Genomic DNA, 16,087 nt, shown 5'->3' with positions numbered 1-16,087 from the left:
CTGATGATCCTCTAATCGCCTGAGCCAAGGTGTGGAACTGGGTGTGGGTCCCAATCAGCCAGAGTTTCGGGTGATTTCATTGTGAAACCTGGCCCCACCTTATCATGCGAATTCGCATGATAAGGTGACCTTAGAACTGAAGAAGCCTCTCGGATGAGAGGTGAAACGTCTTCAAGTAACTTAAAGAAGTCCAGACGCTTTTCTTTGCAAGCTCCTTTGACAATGTGATGGAGAAAGTGTTGACCTTATTAGCTTTGATTAGTCGCATACCCAAAATGGATACAATCATACTTATGGCCTTCCCTTATCTTAATGACGTTGTAGTTAATGAATATTGTAGGAAATTATATATTCAATAAACTAATAAGATGTGACTAACTAATAAATAAAACCAAACTAATCATAAAGTCAGTAGTGGATCTGATTGAGTAACATATTCATGCAAAGCTGGTTTAAGTAATAGATGAGTCCTATCAGATGCCGAAACACTGTGAAGTAATTCCTAACACCAAGACAAAAGTTAGAATTACAACACTATGAGACATGCTTCTGTAACCTACCTCTCTCACATTCTGCATTGTTGTCACATATTTAATGAGTATCTAATGAGTTATCACATTTAATCACTATTCTGCCCTAACTTGTGTCTTTTCTTTGCAGAAGTAATTTCTTTAAAGGTGGAGAATGTGGCACTCGTTCATATCTGTGACATATATAAGTAAGTATGACTTACTTTAATTTATTTCAGACTCCCTGGATTTACAGTGCTCATACGTGTTTCAGAAAGAATTCTGCTAATATTTTAAAAATTCCTGGATTTTGAAATAGTTAATAAGTTTGGCAGTGTTTTTTGGGACAATTTTATTAAAGCTGCTTAAAATAAATTGGACTTCCCCCTCCTTTTCTTTCCTAGCTCGTCCAAGGTTATACAGTTTACTGCCTGTGCACAGTGCCAGAGCAAGTGAGGTAATACTGTGCAGCTGCTGTTTTCAGCATCGTCCACATTTGAATAATATTGTGTGCGGCTGTGCATATTCATTTTCATATTCAATAGACCTCAACACAAAGTTTTACATGCACAACACCAAAAAGAGAAGTACATAATTCTGCTGAATCTCCCACGTATCAGTGTTCTAGCCTCAGCAAACTGAGCAGTGCTAATGTCAGCCTGAACACAACTTAAGTTCACAACTGAGAAATAAGTCTTGAGCTTGAGTGTGTGTGTGTGTGCGCGCTTGTGTGTAAACTGCACAGAACTGCAGTCTTCGGTCTCAGCCTTTCTGTAAGAAAGGAATCGTGGTATCAAAGTCATGCCAGTTAATCACAAGTTGCACTCCAGCACATCTAATTAATTTTGCCCATGGCAGGTCGTTTTGTACTTTTGAGTTGATGGCCTATGCTGTCGGGAGGATGGGGGGTATAAAATTGCTTGTTGGACAAACATTTCAGTTAACCTCATCCATCCTCACTATGCTTTTTTTTTTTTTTTTTAATTAAAATAATGTTGATGGGTGCTGAGGCAAAGCCTTGTGTCTCTCACATTAAAAAAAGCAAAAGAAGTACTAAAGGCAAGCATTCTATCCACAGGCAGGCTTTTTTCTCCTATTTTGTTAAAATGGCTCTGATTAAAAGATCGCTCAGTTTTATTACAATTTTGGGTCTTAGTCTCATAGGTTTGGTGCTCAGTGAAGCCGGTAATAATAACACACTAACCTGTTTATTTGCGGAAATTTGGAACAGGACAACATTTTTTTAGTACCCTAATTAAAGCCTCTTTCCAAGCTTTAAGGCAACCAAAGTTAATGAAGAAGTTTGTTTTCCTAAAGTGCTTGTTTTAAACCAAATAACCATCTCACTTTTTCTTTGGCTAGTTGGGCTTCATTGTAGAGATGCTTCTGTGACATGAAAAAAATCCTAACCCAAAATATGAAAAATAAGCTTTTAAGTTCTAAATGCTGCAGGTGTTTTTTTTTTTTTTTTTTTTTTTCATTTTATTTACTTATTTTTTTCTTCTTCCTTTTGAAAAGAATGAAAATATGACCCAGCTCTGCCACCAAAGGCAACCTTATAATCCCAGGCTCGGAATTCAAGATAAATAAATCATCAATCAGCCTTTTAATGAGTCTTTTCCACAGTTAATGTCATAAAACATACTAATTCATTTGCAGCAGAAATTCTGCACAAAGAAATTTCTTTTTGCTCTTTCAAACTGGTCTTCAGAATCTGCTAAAACCACCCAAAGAGAATCACTGACAGAGTTCAATGTAGTTCTGATCACAAACAGGTAGTGTCCATAAGTATTTGGACAGTGTTTTCTATTTTTTTGGCAATTTTGCCTCTGCACACCATCACGGTGAGTTTTAAATCAGACAAGAAGTTTAACAAAAGTAACTGCAATAACCTAAAGTTTAAGTTCATAAATTACAGTCATTTTTATTGTATTTTTTGTATTTTATTTATTTTTTTATTTTTTTCAATTTTATATGTCCCTCAATTTTAGAGGCTCAAATGTAACTGGACGATTTACTGTCAAAAGGTTTCATGCCCAGATGAGACCTGTTCCATCGTTACTCTACGACAACTGATGAAAGAATTGGAGTTAATTGCTGAACATGCTTTTTGGTAGCTGTTCACTCTAAATGTTGATATTTTCATTGTACATTAGGTAAAAGTTAGACTATAGACTAAAAAGTCATATAAAATCTATCAGAGAGATAGTCTAAGGAGCTTGGAAAGAAAGTGGCTGAACTTCTTTAAGTTTTGTGAAGATGTTGCATGAAGACTTTTCACCTCTTCAGTTCTGAACTTCAGAACTGAAGGAGCGTCTTGGATGACAGGTGAAAGACCTTCCAAAGAAGTCCAGTTGCTTTCTTTCCAATCTCCTTCGACTACCATGACCTGGATTACTGAGACCGTACACGGACATCAGAAAAAACATTAGGACCGGTGAAATCAACAACCTGGTGACGTCCATGTTCTAGATTTCAGGCAATGATTGACTGCAACGTATTTTCATCGAAGTATTGAAAACAATAAAATTATGTTAGTTAGTCCAATTACTTTTGAGTCACTGAAAAAGGGCTTATTATGAAAAATGGCTAAAATGCCTAAACAGCTGACACTTTCCACTCCATCAAAATCTTCTTGCCTGGACAGAGGTGACTAGGAAAAAGGGAAATAGAAGACAACATCTCCTCCCTACAGATATACCTTCTGGAAAAAAAGGTGGCTCACCAAGCCAAATCTTTCCCTAAGTGCTTTGTATTAACACCCAAAGTGTCTGCTTTAACTATAGGAGTAGAGGTTTTGATTTCTCCTCAACATTGAGGTGAAAGCACTCTTTTCATTTTAGATACAACAACAAAGACAACAACAACAATAACAATAACCCTGTGGTCCTTCAATTTGAGGCATACATAAATACATAATATTTAAATACAGTACTCGTAATAAACTGATAAAATGTGGTTCAGGGAGTAGGAAGTTTCGTCGTCAGTTCCTCCCTCTAAGTCCAGCGTAAAATGACTTGCATGGTGACTCTTCAGTCTTGGTTTACACTTGAACTGATCAGATAGTTGCTGACACTTGTTCATTTGACCTGATAAAATGCTGATACACACACCAGTGAAATGTTTGGCTTGCTTATCCTCCTGTATTGGCTTTTAACCACATATTTTTTTTGGCAGTATCACATATTTGAGGCATGAAAGTAGTTTTAAACTTTTTTTTCTTTTAAATCAGTCTTACCATTTTTGTTTGTTTGATTGCATTTTCACTTTCCCCCCAACTTGCACTTACTGTTATTTGGGCTTCATTCGTGCCACTTTTTGCTTCATACTTCATTTTTACAGTGACTTGTTGTCTAGTTCCACTTGTTCCTCTAGAGAAAGTCACTCTGCATCTCATTGGAGAGCTGGCTGACAGCCACTTCACTGTGTACGGATCCTTGAAGAATCCTGGCGGTTTGCTGAGGACTGTAGTCTATACAATTTTCTCTATTGCCGGTGTCTGTTTCTGGGCAAGGACAGTGTCTGCAGGTCCTGTGGTTCTCTGGTAACCCATTGGATAACCTTGTAGAGTTGCATTCTTCTTTGTGATGGGACTGCATGCAAATTCCCTTCTCTGCAGAGCCACCCTGGCACAAACATCCACAGAGTCTCCTTCTGCAATTCGCCACATCTCGACACAAGGACTTGCGAAAATTGGGCTTGAAAGCCAGGTAGACGATAGGGTTGTAAAGGGTGGAGGACTTGGCAAAGATAGCTGCCACAGCAAAAGCTATAGGTGGTACAGTTGTTGAATTACCAAACGCTGCCCACATGGACACAATAGCATATGGACTCCATGCTGTCAGGAAACCGATGCAAACTGCCACTGAAAGCTAAAAATAGACACAACACAGCAAATAACATACAATGCAAACATGAATTCATGAAGGAAACAATATTTAGTATAAGTCATTTGAAAAGAAAATAATGCACGTACCTTAACGATAAGTGTTTGTGCATTGGTGATCTTGTTCTGTGGGGACATATGCTGCTGCACAGCCTGGTGTGAGCCACGGACAGTCAGCAGGATGAATGTGTAGGAAAGAAAAATTATAGTGCAGGGCAAAATATAGCAGAAGAAGAAGAGACAGACGATGTAGCTCATAGCTGCAGAATTATAGTTCGGCGCATGCCAGTTGATGCAGCATGCTGTACCATAAGGCTCAGGCCCGTACTCTCCCCAGCCCGACAGGGGACCGACAGCAAAGACTCCAGCATAGCACCAGATGCCTGCAACCAGCAGGCATGCATGGACATATGAAAACTTGTTACCTAAAGAAGAGTGTAAGAAGGCAGAGGGAGGACAAGAGAAAAGAGTTTTAGAATTGATTATCGACAGATAAGGACATAAAGAAGATATAGTAGGCTCCATTTAAGATACACTGTGATTTATTAACATTCTACAAGTAGTACTGCACTTATCCAGCAAATAAGGGGCTCAGAAAAAAATGCCAAAACAACCCTGGCAACTAGCGATGTGCGATACCACTGATTTCCTTTCCGATCCGATCCGAAATAAAAAAAGTTTGATTAGGTTAGTGGTGTTGCCACAACACCTCACAGTCTTTCCACATGTATCGCAAACCACTTCTTGGCTGTTTGTGGAGGTAAAATACGTCCACGCATGACTCCATTTACGCTCAGCCATTGTTGTGAGTGCGCACGCCAAGGGGCTGCGACACATTTATACAGCCGTATTTCGCACATGACTATGAAAGGCGGAACAGGAAGTAGTTCCTTCAAAAGTAGACAATTATATAGTTTCTTTCCACTGTGTTCCTGTTAAAGATAAACTACAAATTTAACCTAAATTACTAAAATATCGATATTTTAATATGAGAATTGATTCTAGAACATAAATCGGAGGAATCGACATTTCAGTATCGATTCGCACATCACTACTGGCAACACTCTTCTAAAGTTGATTTAAGGGGTAATAAGTGGAGATGAGAACAGAGGAAACCTTACTCATGACACCACACAGCCCCTTCAGCAGGATTCCAGCCCGTTTTTATGGTTCAAGCTGATGGTGGGGGGAGGTCATTTTGCCCCAAGGCACTCACTGAACTGTGTCAGCAATTACAGTTGGCTTTTATCTGATTTTGGCCACCCCGTTCCCAATCAGAACTCCAGCTATCCACGTGACACATGGAGGAATTATTATTTCTAAGAAAGTCCACAACTCTCTGTTAAAAGATTTAGAATTTTATTAATATTCAACAGTGATAAATGTTTATGTTTAGCTTATTTGAATTGCACAGAAATGCCTGTACATGTGTGTCAGCAAATTCTTTAGCTGGAACAAAGTGATCACATGAGGAAGTTGCTCAAGTTTAGACAACACCCACATGTATTGTTTTAACCCACTACAAGATCGTTAATCAACTTGTCCATCTTTGTCTTGCAAGGCTGCATCCTGTGCAGCCTCGTATGCAATCACCAGATACGAAGTTGTTTTTTCCTAACTTGTACTCCACCCATGAGTGTTACGTGAGTAGGACAGTATATAATAAAGTCTGACCAGATGCCTGGCGCGCATTTCTGCACTGACTCTGTAGTTGACAGATCGTGCACAGAGATCGTCCATGTACATGAATTAACTCTGGGCCCGTGATTCTTTGCTTTCCTGAGGTTTTTCTCCTAACACTCTCCCTTTTATAGTCTAGCCAACTGGAAGCTATTAGAATCATTCTTACATAAAGTAGTGTGAGGACAAGGATTTCTGAGGAGCAAATATGTTGGAGGCTTGCTCTGAGTCAATAAATTACACTTATTCTTGGTCTAACCTTCTGCTAGCAGATGGGATAGTTGGTGTGAAACTCCAGTAACTGCATGGTTGCAATTATTGTCTGGATCCAAACATCCACATTGTTTTGTTTGTGTGCTTGTTTGACTAGGAGGGCTGTGTAACAGTGTATAAAAGCAAGAAAACAACACATTTGTACAAAGTTTCTTGCAGGAAAAAATATATGACAATGTAATTATTTGTGCTCATTTGCATTTCAAACACATTTGCTTGTGAAGCTTGTAGTCCCTTGGCTTTTATTCTCTGCATTATAGACTGCGCGCCACTAAAAAACAGACAAGAGGAGCTATTTCATAACACAGCCTTCAATTATAATGTGCCTATTAGCCAAAGTTAGGACAATTCCTGAAATATCTGCATCATATACTGTAAGTGGACACTTTTCATTAGATGTATATAATCTCCACCTGCTTCTTATAACTCATCCGGCAGCACTACATTAGTTTTGTGCTGTCTGTGCTCTTTTTTCCATTTGTTTTGATTTTGTTTCTTGAACAGCTTGACCTGCTTTCCTATTATATTATAGTACTAGAACATGCCTGTTAGGCAGGGTTTTACCTAGTGGACTATAAAGATGATCGATGCAGCCCCCAGTTCTGTGATCCCTGCAGTGTGTATGGGCAAGTGTGCAAAGGATATAAATGAGAATATTGCTTAAATCTGGCACTTAATCAGCACACCCATTCATCGAGTGAGAATAGTAATAAGGGTTCAAAATTAAAATTTAATTACAGGTTATCAATTAATTTATGCCTGCATATTCAGTGTTTTTTTTTAATTATGATTTATGAATTATAAATTATGAATTATAGTCAAGTGCTGCTTCGGATTATCAAAGTTTCAAATATTAAAGAAAAGGATGGTTTAATGAAGCACATACAAGTAAATGATAAGTCTTGAAAATTAACCTTTATCAACCATGAATTCAGTGCTTTTTGGATGTGCTAACAGTGTATTGAAATGTTACACTGACCCAGAATCAGCTATTTGTGCTGGTTTGGCTTAGTCATAGACAACTGTGTAGAACAACAAATTATCAGAGCCCACAAAACGTAACTGTGCTTTTTAACATTTTGTGGAGGAGTGCGGCAGCAGAATTCCCCCAGTTTATAGTGTCCCATAAAACCCTTGGTTTCTATGGATTCAAGAGGAAAGGGCACCATATTACCATCAGATTTGTAGCAGTACAAACGCCAGCATGATGGTGAGAACTACAGAGGTAAAATCCAGGATTAAAAACAAAATGCTAACTGTGAATAATTAATATATATGACACAATGAAATTTTAACTGGTTTATACTATCCAACTACACAAACATGAATGTTGCAATAAATGTTTCTCTTCCCTAATTCTGTTCCTTTTTTTAGAATTTAATTTTAAAACTTTAGCATTTCTAAATCTGGTCTTTTTTTTCAATAATCAGTCTACTTTTACTCTTTTACTGCTGCTAATTAGCAAATAGCTGAACCCTTTTAGTTGTGACTGGAAAAAATCTCATTATTCTATCTGAACTCAATGAGAATTATATCTAAAACTCCTAACCTTGAGATTTTTAGACTATGGCTGCAAACCCACAAATAAAAGAAGGTGAGTAGAAGTATGATTAGTGAAGCTTCGCATAGCAATAGCACTGAGAGTTTTGAAAGGTTGAGATCAAGGAATCAACACCTTGATTTTTAACCCAGAATAAAGATGTCTTTGTTGATACTGATTTGAAGTGGTAAAAATGCACATGTGAGCAACTAACATTTTAAAACACACAATGAATGACAGGAAACACAAACTTTTATGTATTAAAATTATTTGGATTCATTCAATTCATCTATAGAAGCCTTTCTTGCTGCTAAAGCTGCAGTCATTAGTTGTTTTCGGACAATGACACATTTTGCGTTGTAATTTCTGTCTTTGTACACACCAGAGTAGATGATTAAATAAATTGTGACAAAAGCGCAGACTTTCAGCTTTAATTCAAGGGGCTTAACAAAACCATTAAAATAGTACAGCTATTTCTGGCCTTCATAATCTTCAGTGTAACTACTAATATAAACCTTGAGGAAACCCTCTTGTCATCTAGTCATGAAGACATATATTGACTATAGACATATCTTGATTATAAACCTTGACAATGACACGCAAACTACCGTGGAGATGGAAGAGTTTTTCTTAACCATGGAAATAATTCTGTCATCACGCACTTTAGTTCTTTTCTGTGGTCTCTCGTGCCTTTTGGTTGTCTGATGGTTTATTTAGATTTTTCAACCTATAGATAACCCCTGTCACTTATATTGACAACTCTTGGGATTGTTTATTGAGAATTCCAGTGGAAATATGTCACTAGAATTTTCAATATCAAATTTTCAAATTTAAATTTTCAAACTTTTGGAATAATAAGTTAATGAAATACTTTTTTTAAACCCTCTAAATTAAAGCTGTAAGTTTCAATCACATCTAAAGTGTTAAAATTAAAATGCAATGTGGTCCAAGGAAGGTGAACTGATGAAGCAACAGTGGGGACATTGGTGCCCATCTCTTCTAGGAAAAGAAAATGACTCAGGTTTCAGTACTGTACTATCCTGTAAAAGACCAACACAACTCTGAATTTATTAGTAATCCCTACAAGAATGTAGCTAAGCATGCTGCCAATAAATTGTGAATAACTGTATTTTTCAAGTATAAGACCTTGTTGGAAAATACATGTTTAAAGATGGGGAACATTTGAAGGCCCAACAAACATCTTCTTCAATAAATATGATGCAGCTGCAAGATGTTATAGCCTTGAAAATTAACATTACTGCAGCGTGCCCCCTTACACTGTGTAATGAACTCTTGAGTTGCTGGTGTACTTTGATTAGTTTCTTTTTCCAGAATCAAGGATTTTGCCTTCAAGAAGGGGCAACAAACATCATTATTAACAAGGATCAATATGGGCAACGCTAAACTTCAAAATAATTACTGTCAATAAAAGAATACTCATAATATTTGTAAAGTGCCTAGTTTGTTGGTAAATGTGTACTTTTTTAATGTGGGCTAGAGCTACCATAGAGTGAGAGGAGGAGTACACCCTGGACAGGTGACCTATTCATTTATTAAACTTGTGTACTGTGTTACAGTACACAGTAGCTGCTTGTACAACATATAATTTCACATCTATATAAGCAAGTTATAGAGTTAGATTATGAGATTAAAAGTGACATTTATGAGAACTGTCAGTGTCAGGAATAATATCACTTTGCATAGTGGCCCTAACAAAATCTTAGGACATGTTGTTAGGGCCACACTATTCATAATTTAAACATATACATATATCACACAGAACCTTTGGGGATGCATGATACAGAATAAGAAAAAAAAAAACCCTTCTGAAACAGTAACTTGTCTTGGTCTACAGTAGAGACAACCACTCACATTCACACCTATGAGCAATTTAGATTTACCAGTTGACCCCAATAATTGGATGTCTTTGGACTGTGAGAGAAGCCAGAGAGAACCCACACAAGAGAATAAAAAAGCCACAAATGAAACAAATAAAAGGGTTAAAACAAAACCAAAGCTCCAAACTCAAATATCCAAAAGGAGTATAAACAAGAAACTTGCATACTCCACCACCACTCCTCTCAATGCAGACTTTTTCTAGTAACATCCAATAATGCTGCTGCTTTGGCAGCCACTTAAAAAACAACAACAACAACGACAACAATAAAAGAACAAAACAAAACACCTTCTGGGTTTGTTTGTGATGTTATCTGCATCTAACAAAATGATTTTACTTGATGCACTGCAATGTGTATGTGCTTGGAGTGTATGTTGTCTCTCTATGCTTTTCTTTCTCTCTTCTTCTCATACTCCCCAATGGCTACAGCTCTCCCTCCCTGAGTCTGGGTCTGCCAGAGGTCTCTTCCTGTTAAAATGAGTTCTTCATTCCCACTGCTGCCAAGTGGCTGCCGGGATAGTTGGATTGTTGGGGGGCCTTGGAATAATACTGTAGAGTCTTTAGTTACAATATAAAGCATCATGAAATAATTATTGTGAAGTGATACTGGAAAGAGGCAGGGACACTTGCATCTTATGCCAACTGCATCCTGAGAACTCCCATACAGAAACAGTTTGACACAGCAAAGTAGTTCATGTGAGTGAGTGAGCATAAGTTTGGTTGTGATTCAAAATGAGTTGCAGAATGAAAAAAATATTAAATGGAAAACACCTGAAAACTTGCTAAAAGGTTTCTGTAGATCATTCATGGAAAACAACCAATAATGGAATTACATTTCAAGCAAACTCACTGGGATCACACAGAATCTTATTTCACTGGTTTCACAATAACCCTAAACAACCATGTCTTTGATTTTCTTCATTGCCTCAGTCTGGGTCATTCTCATGGGTCATTAAATTCCTTAGTGTTAAAATAGTGCATTGTTTCACTATTATGATAATAACTTTATGCTGAATTGCAATGTAAAGCATTAAAAACTGGTGTTGTTACCGTAGTTAGGACAGCAGACCTTGAGCCAGCAGACACAGGAGAGCACCGTTAGGTTGGTCAGACTGCACAGGCCAAACAGAACACCACAAAAGGCATACACAGTACAGGTTGTCTTATTAAACAACCACCTGAATGAGAAGAGAAAGAAAACAGAACATGTGTTACTGTGTGATATTAAGTAAGGGTTTGCCTGCAAATTCCCTTTGGTGAATTTCAGTCAATGAGACTGCAATACATTTTCTGGTCTCCTGGGTCATATTCAAATGTAGCATGCGGTGAAGCACTCTAACCCAATAGTGGTGCATATGACAGCTATCAGCAGCAAATGGTCAGAGAATAAGACAGCAGGCAGACAATCATAGGAAGAGACAGAAGACAAACAAAGGTATTATGTAGGATGCTTGAACAAAGGAGACATAAATGCTTTCCACATTATCTATCAGTGCAACACAAAGAAAATATTACAAAAATAGGAAACATGTTATTGTCCAAAGCTCAATGACAGTGGAGTTAAAAAGACATTTGCATTGTTTATTGTTTTTTTGCACAAATACTACTTAAAACCATACACCTGGAAACTTCACACAGAGTTAAACTGAAAATGCTGGCTTTTCATCTGCACTACACAGAGCCTTGCTATGCTACTTGTGTCTTTTTCAGCATTTTTTCCAACCTTGAGTAGCATCTGTAGTTATCTTTTCAGGCTGCAGCTGGGCTCAACAACCTTGTAAAGCCTCAGAGGCTAAACTCTGGCCAAAAAGTCAGAAATCACTTACTGCTTCTTCCCAAGGTCTATGCTATGAGCACACAGCAAGAATTACAAGCAAAAAGGATCTCAAAATTAGAATATCAACGTTTTCATAAATGTGGAGGGTTTTTTCAAATTTTGATTGTTGAAGACACTGAAGACATTGCTCTGAAAGATTAAAGTGACAATATCAGATATATACCATTAATGTGTTGCAAATCTAGCATGATAGTATATTTCCACCTCCATTTTATACAAATGGAAAAACCACAAAATCCTTTAAAAATGCATTTATTTGTATTTTATCTGTTGCATCCACAAACAATCAAATATGATAAATTTATGTCTGCAAGCATCTGCTTACAAAACCTTAATTTGTCTTTTAATGCATGTCGTAAACTACTGCTCAGGCTGTTAAAGCCCTGGTTTTCGTCAGCAGCTACAGCCTTGCTTAACAAACCACTCCTCTAACCTCACTCTTCATCTGTCTTTTTCCTTCTGTCCTTGTCTCTCATGAAGACAAAAATGTGAAGATGACATAAAAGAGGACTAGATGGAATTTGAAAAAAAATTGAAAACCTGAATTGTCACTCACATGTGTGTGTAGGTTGAAGGTATTGCAAATGGAAACAAGGTTACGGTCATGCTCAGGTCACTGATGGACAGGTTTACCACAAAGAACTCTGCTGGCTTTAAGGAGGACTTCTTTCTATAGGCCACGAACAGCAGGATGCCATTTCCAAGCACTGACAGCACACCTAGGACACAGAGCAATATAATGTAAAGAGCTGAAGAATTTGAGTCCACATTAAAAGGATTGACCTTGGGGGGGATAAATCACTCACCAAAAATGGTGTAGAGAGTTCCCATGATGAAGTCATTGTCTTTTGATATTTTAGACATGAACAGAAATGTTTCGGAGGCATTTCCCATCTAGAACAAAAATGGAAAAACACACAGGTATAATAAAAAGGAAGAAAAACACAGAGAATATGTGTTTTCACCCTCAGGCATAAAAAACACAAAGCAAAAAACACAACGGCACAAATATCTGCATTAAAATGTTACATACTGATATCTTTGGAGGATTGAACACAACAACAAAATAGTTCACCCTGATCAACACTGTAAATAGGAGGCCATATCAAGCATATTTCATCATTTACATCCGACAGTCATTAAACATATCAGCCACATAAGTAAGAATTCCTTGAAGTTGATGTGTTGGAGGGCAAAAATGGATAAGGATTGTAACTGTGTAACTTGCCCATTGTAACTGAAGTGCTGGCTTGTCCTTTCAGTTCTCCAGATGTCAGCCTGGTCATGCATCCATTGGATGTGCAAAAAAGTTACCCTTGTACCCTTACCCTTTCTTGCTATACTTCAAGAGACCAAAAGTCTTTTGGTTGCATATTGTGATTCTACAGAAGAATAGGCAAGTGGCTTTAATGCTTCCCCATGCTTCTTTTTGAAACCTTTAGAAAATTTGCGCAGTCTCATCAAAGACTAGAGCAGAGAAGAGAACAGAAGATGGTGCAGAAATCTGATGCCACCCTTCACTTCATAATCACTCTTATCTTGAAAAGCAGGCAGAGATGTGCATACACAGCATGACCCACTGCCAATACAGTTTTCATTGTGACCAACACAAGTTGCTGAGGTAAGCTTTCTAAAGAAAATTATGGGCGGAGATAAGATGGAAATATATTCATAGCCTTTCTATTTACTCAATTACTTCACCTGTACTGAGGGGCACTGGCAAGTTAAATCACCTGGGGTTAAGAGTTGAGCTGCTTGTGTATAAATCCCTATAACCATTCACACTAGAATTTATCTTCAAAGAGCCAGAGATTTCTTTGTGTGGGTTTTCTAATTCAATTTTATGTGGCCCTTATGTGGCCAAGCATAGCTTGTAAGTAGATACAGTCCTGCTCAAGTTTGTGTGTAAGTGTAAACACTTGCTTTAGTATTTGCATAAGTATTGAGATATGCAATTTCAGTATTTAATTAGATTTTTTTCTCATAAACTGCTGGATGTAATATGCGACAAGCTGTAGTTACTACGTCAGCTGATATGTATCCTTTCAAGCCAGCCATGTTTTGTGACATGTGATTTTTCACCTTTTCCCTTTTCATTTGTTTTTTAAGATTAAATAGAAATATGACCTGAAACATCATATTTTAAAGTTAATTGTGAGAACCTAATTAATCAAATTATATGAAACCATTACACTTGTTCATTTACGTAAGAAAAATAATTATACACTTCACATTTGCAAATGGCCATAATAAGTGAATCCCAGATTTATCAGTATGTTTGGTTAAATTAGAATTGGGTGTTTTCAATGGCACTAGTGACAACTGTTCGTAGGAAACAATTTTTATTTAAGAAAGAAAGCTCTAATAAAATTTGATCTTCGCTTCATACCATGATGGAGAAAAAGGAGAAGGCTGGTCACGTAGTTGATAAATACTCCACTTAGACAGGGTATACACATGAAGGAAATTCAAGACTATTGATCTATCTTCATGAGCGATCAAACGTCACTCCAGAAAGAGCTCACAAGGAACTACAAGCCTGTCCCATATTTGCTAATGTTCATGTGTCAATAATCGTGAGAATACTGAGCAACAATAAAGCACTGCATCCCCAAATAAGCACTTGTGCACATCTGTTTTCTGCTAAAAATGAAATGATAGGCTTTTGGAATAATGTTTTGAGGACTGATGAGACAGTAATAGAACGTATTGTCTTATGTCTGGGGAAAGAAAACCACTGCATTCCCATTTGTGGAAAATGGTAATGGTTTTCAGCCTGGAGCTTGAACACAGAGCAAGTTGGAGCAGGTTATACTGTATGTGGAGCATAGGCTACCATAGTGATATATAGTAAAAAGTGATCTACCCGAAGATACCAGACTAAGGGTCTAACCCTGCCACACACTACAGGCCCATTTTGAAACGGACAGCTGTAACTGAACCTTGACAGACAGTGGGTCGTACAATTTGAAGGTGGAATAGAAGACAATACTAAAATAAAACTAAAAATGGGGAATAAGTATAATTGGGTGGACAGTAGCCAAAAGAGGGATGGTAACCAGGGAGTCAGGGACCAAGCTGAGAATTAAAAAGTTGATTGATATACAAATTTGTTTTTCAGAGATTCTAAAAAAAAGAGGCAATCTTTTTTTGCATGTTTTATAATCAGGTGCAGAGAATGGTGGTTCAATTTTTGTATGATGAGCAGATAGCTGATTACAGTTTTTAGTGACGAAGAAAATGGTCAGCATGCAAACACAGAGGTATAAAGGAACCCAGAGTGAATGTATGCTGACCTCAAGTCCAGTAGCGAGAGCAAGAAGAAAATACTTACCAATGAACAGCATTAATGAATTAATGAAAATAAGTTGATGAACTTCTGGTGCATGAACGTCTTCAAATTAAGATGCATTTTTTAATATTCATTGAAAACAAAGTGGGGTTTTTTCTCTTGATAAGTGAACAATTACATAATAACAATTACTCTTACCAAAAATAATTGTTAAATTGTTATCATCACTGAACATGTTGCGGTTAAAAAAAAAAAAAATTAAAAAAAAAAATTCTGCTTTATAGCTTGTCTTTTTATTCCATTCATGTAATGTGATCCCATAGCAAAAGTATGCTGCATTTTCAGTCTCCTTGATTGACCTGAAATTTCAGAATCCGTTCAATAATCCACAGAATGCTTAAATCTTCTGCTTCTCATTCTCCTTCATCTCAACCTGACTCAAGTTTGACGACTTTTCACCAAGGCAGCACCAAATGGATATCTCATACATCAAAAACAAACAAATGCATATTTATACCCTTTTCCTGTTTTGCGTTAAGCAAAACATCCCAAGACACAGCATTTGAAAATGAATGATGGAATAAATGTGTTCTTGTTGTGCACTCAGACTTTCAGACTACATTTTATGTGCAGTTCTGAGTATTTGCAACAAGCGAAGTGTACATGGGAGCCAAGCCAAACTTCCATTAAGGTTTTTTATGCCTTAATGAATGAACACTGAATATTCAGCATTCAGACATTTGTATTCAGACTTCATACCATGGCTGGACTATCAGCAAGTTGATTCTAAATGTTTGCAAATGATAAAAAAAAAATACTCTACACATCACATGTTGGAACAACATTTGTGCTAAAGCAAAGATCTTTTCACATGGGCTGTCTATGTCTATGGCCCGAAGGGAGGTAAACTACTGTACTGGTCAACCTGAGTTGTTTGTGACTGTGATTATGGGTCATGAATGAGGAGATACTAATGATTTTATTGGCTAAAAATAAGAAATAGATGTTTACAGCATATGAGAAGAACAATGTGAGTTTGGACAAACAAATAGGTATGGACAAATACTTTATTTGTAACACTTGGGTGTTGCTGTTCACTCTCCGTTATATCATTTAAAATTTATATAGTCTTAATAAAAAAAGTGTGTTGGTAGCTCTGGTTTCAAAAACATA

General features: G+C 37.1%; 1 protein-coding gene across 2 annotated transcripts in view; it reads right to left on the bottom strand.

Moving 5' to 3' along the window:
• Positions 1-222: 222 nt before the first annotated feature.
• Positions 223-16,087, bottom strand: part of opn7b (opsin 7, group member b) — an 89,911-nt gene continuing 74,046 nt past the window's right edge. For both annotated transcript variants that reach the window (XM_085147188.1, XM_085147187.1), the window contains 5 exons: positions 12,429-12,516; positions 12,179-12,341; positions 10,836-10,963; positions 4,486-4,820; positions 223-4,381 (listed from right to left, as the gene is read on the bottom strand). In XM_085147188.1, coding sequence (XP_085003314.1) covers positions 3,881-4,381; positions 4,486-4,820; positions 10,836-10,963; positions 12,179-12,341; positions 12,429-12,516 — 1,215 coding nt within the window. In that variant the 3' untranslated portion in view covers positions 223-3,880. The remainder of the gene's footprint in view (positions 4,382-4,485; positions 4,821-10,835; positions 10,964-12,178; positions 12,342-12,428; positions 12,517-16,087) is intronic.

This window comes from Neolamprologus multifasciatus, chromosome 20, assembly GCF_963576455.1.
Source record: "Neolamprologus multifasciatus chromosome 20, fNeoMul1.2, whole genome shotgun sequence".
In the NCBI taxonomy this organism is placed as follows: domain Eukaryota; kingdom Metazoa; phylum Chordata; class Actinopteri; order Cichliformes; family Cichlidae; genus Neolamprologus; species Neolamprologus multifasciatus.
The sequence above is the reverse complement of the archived record's forward strand: the minus strand, read 5'-3'. Positions and strand labels throughout refer to the sequence as shown.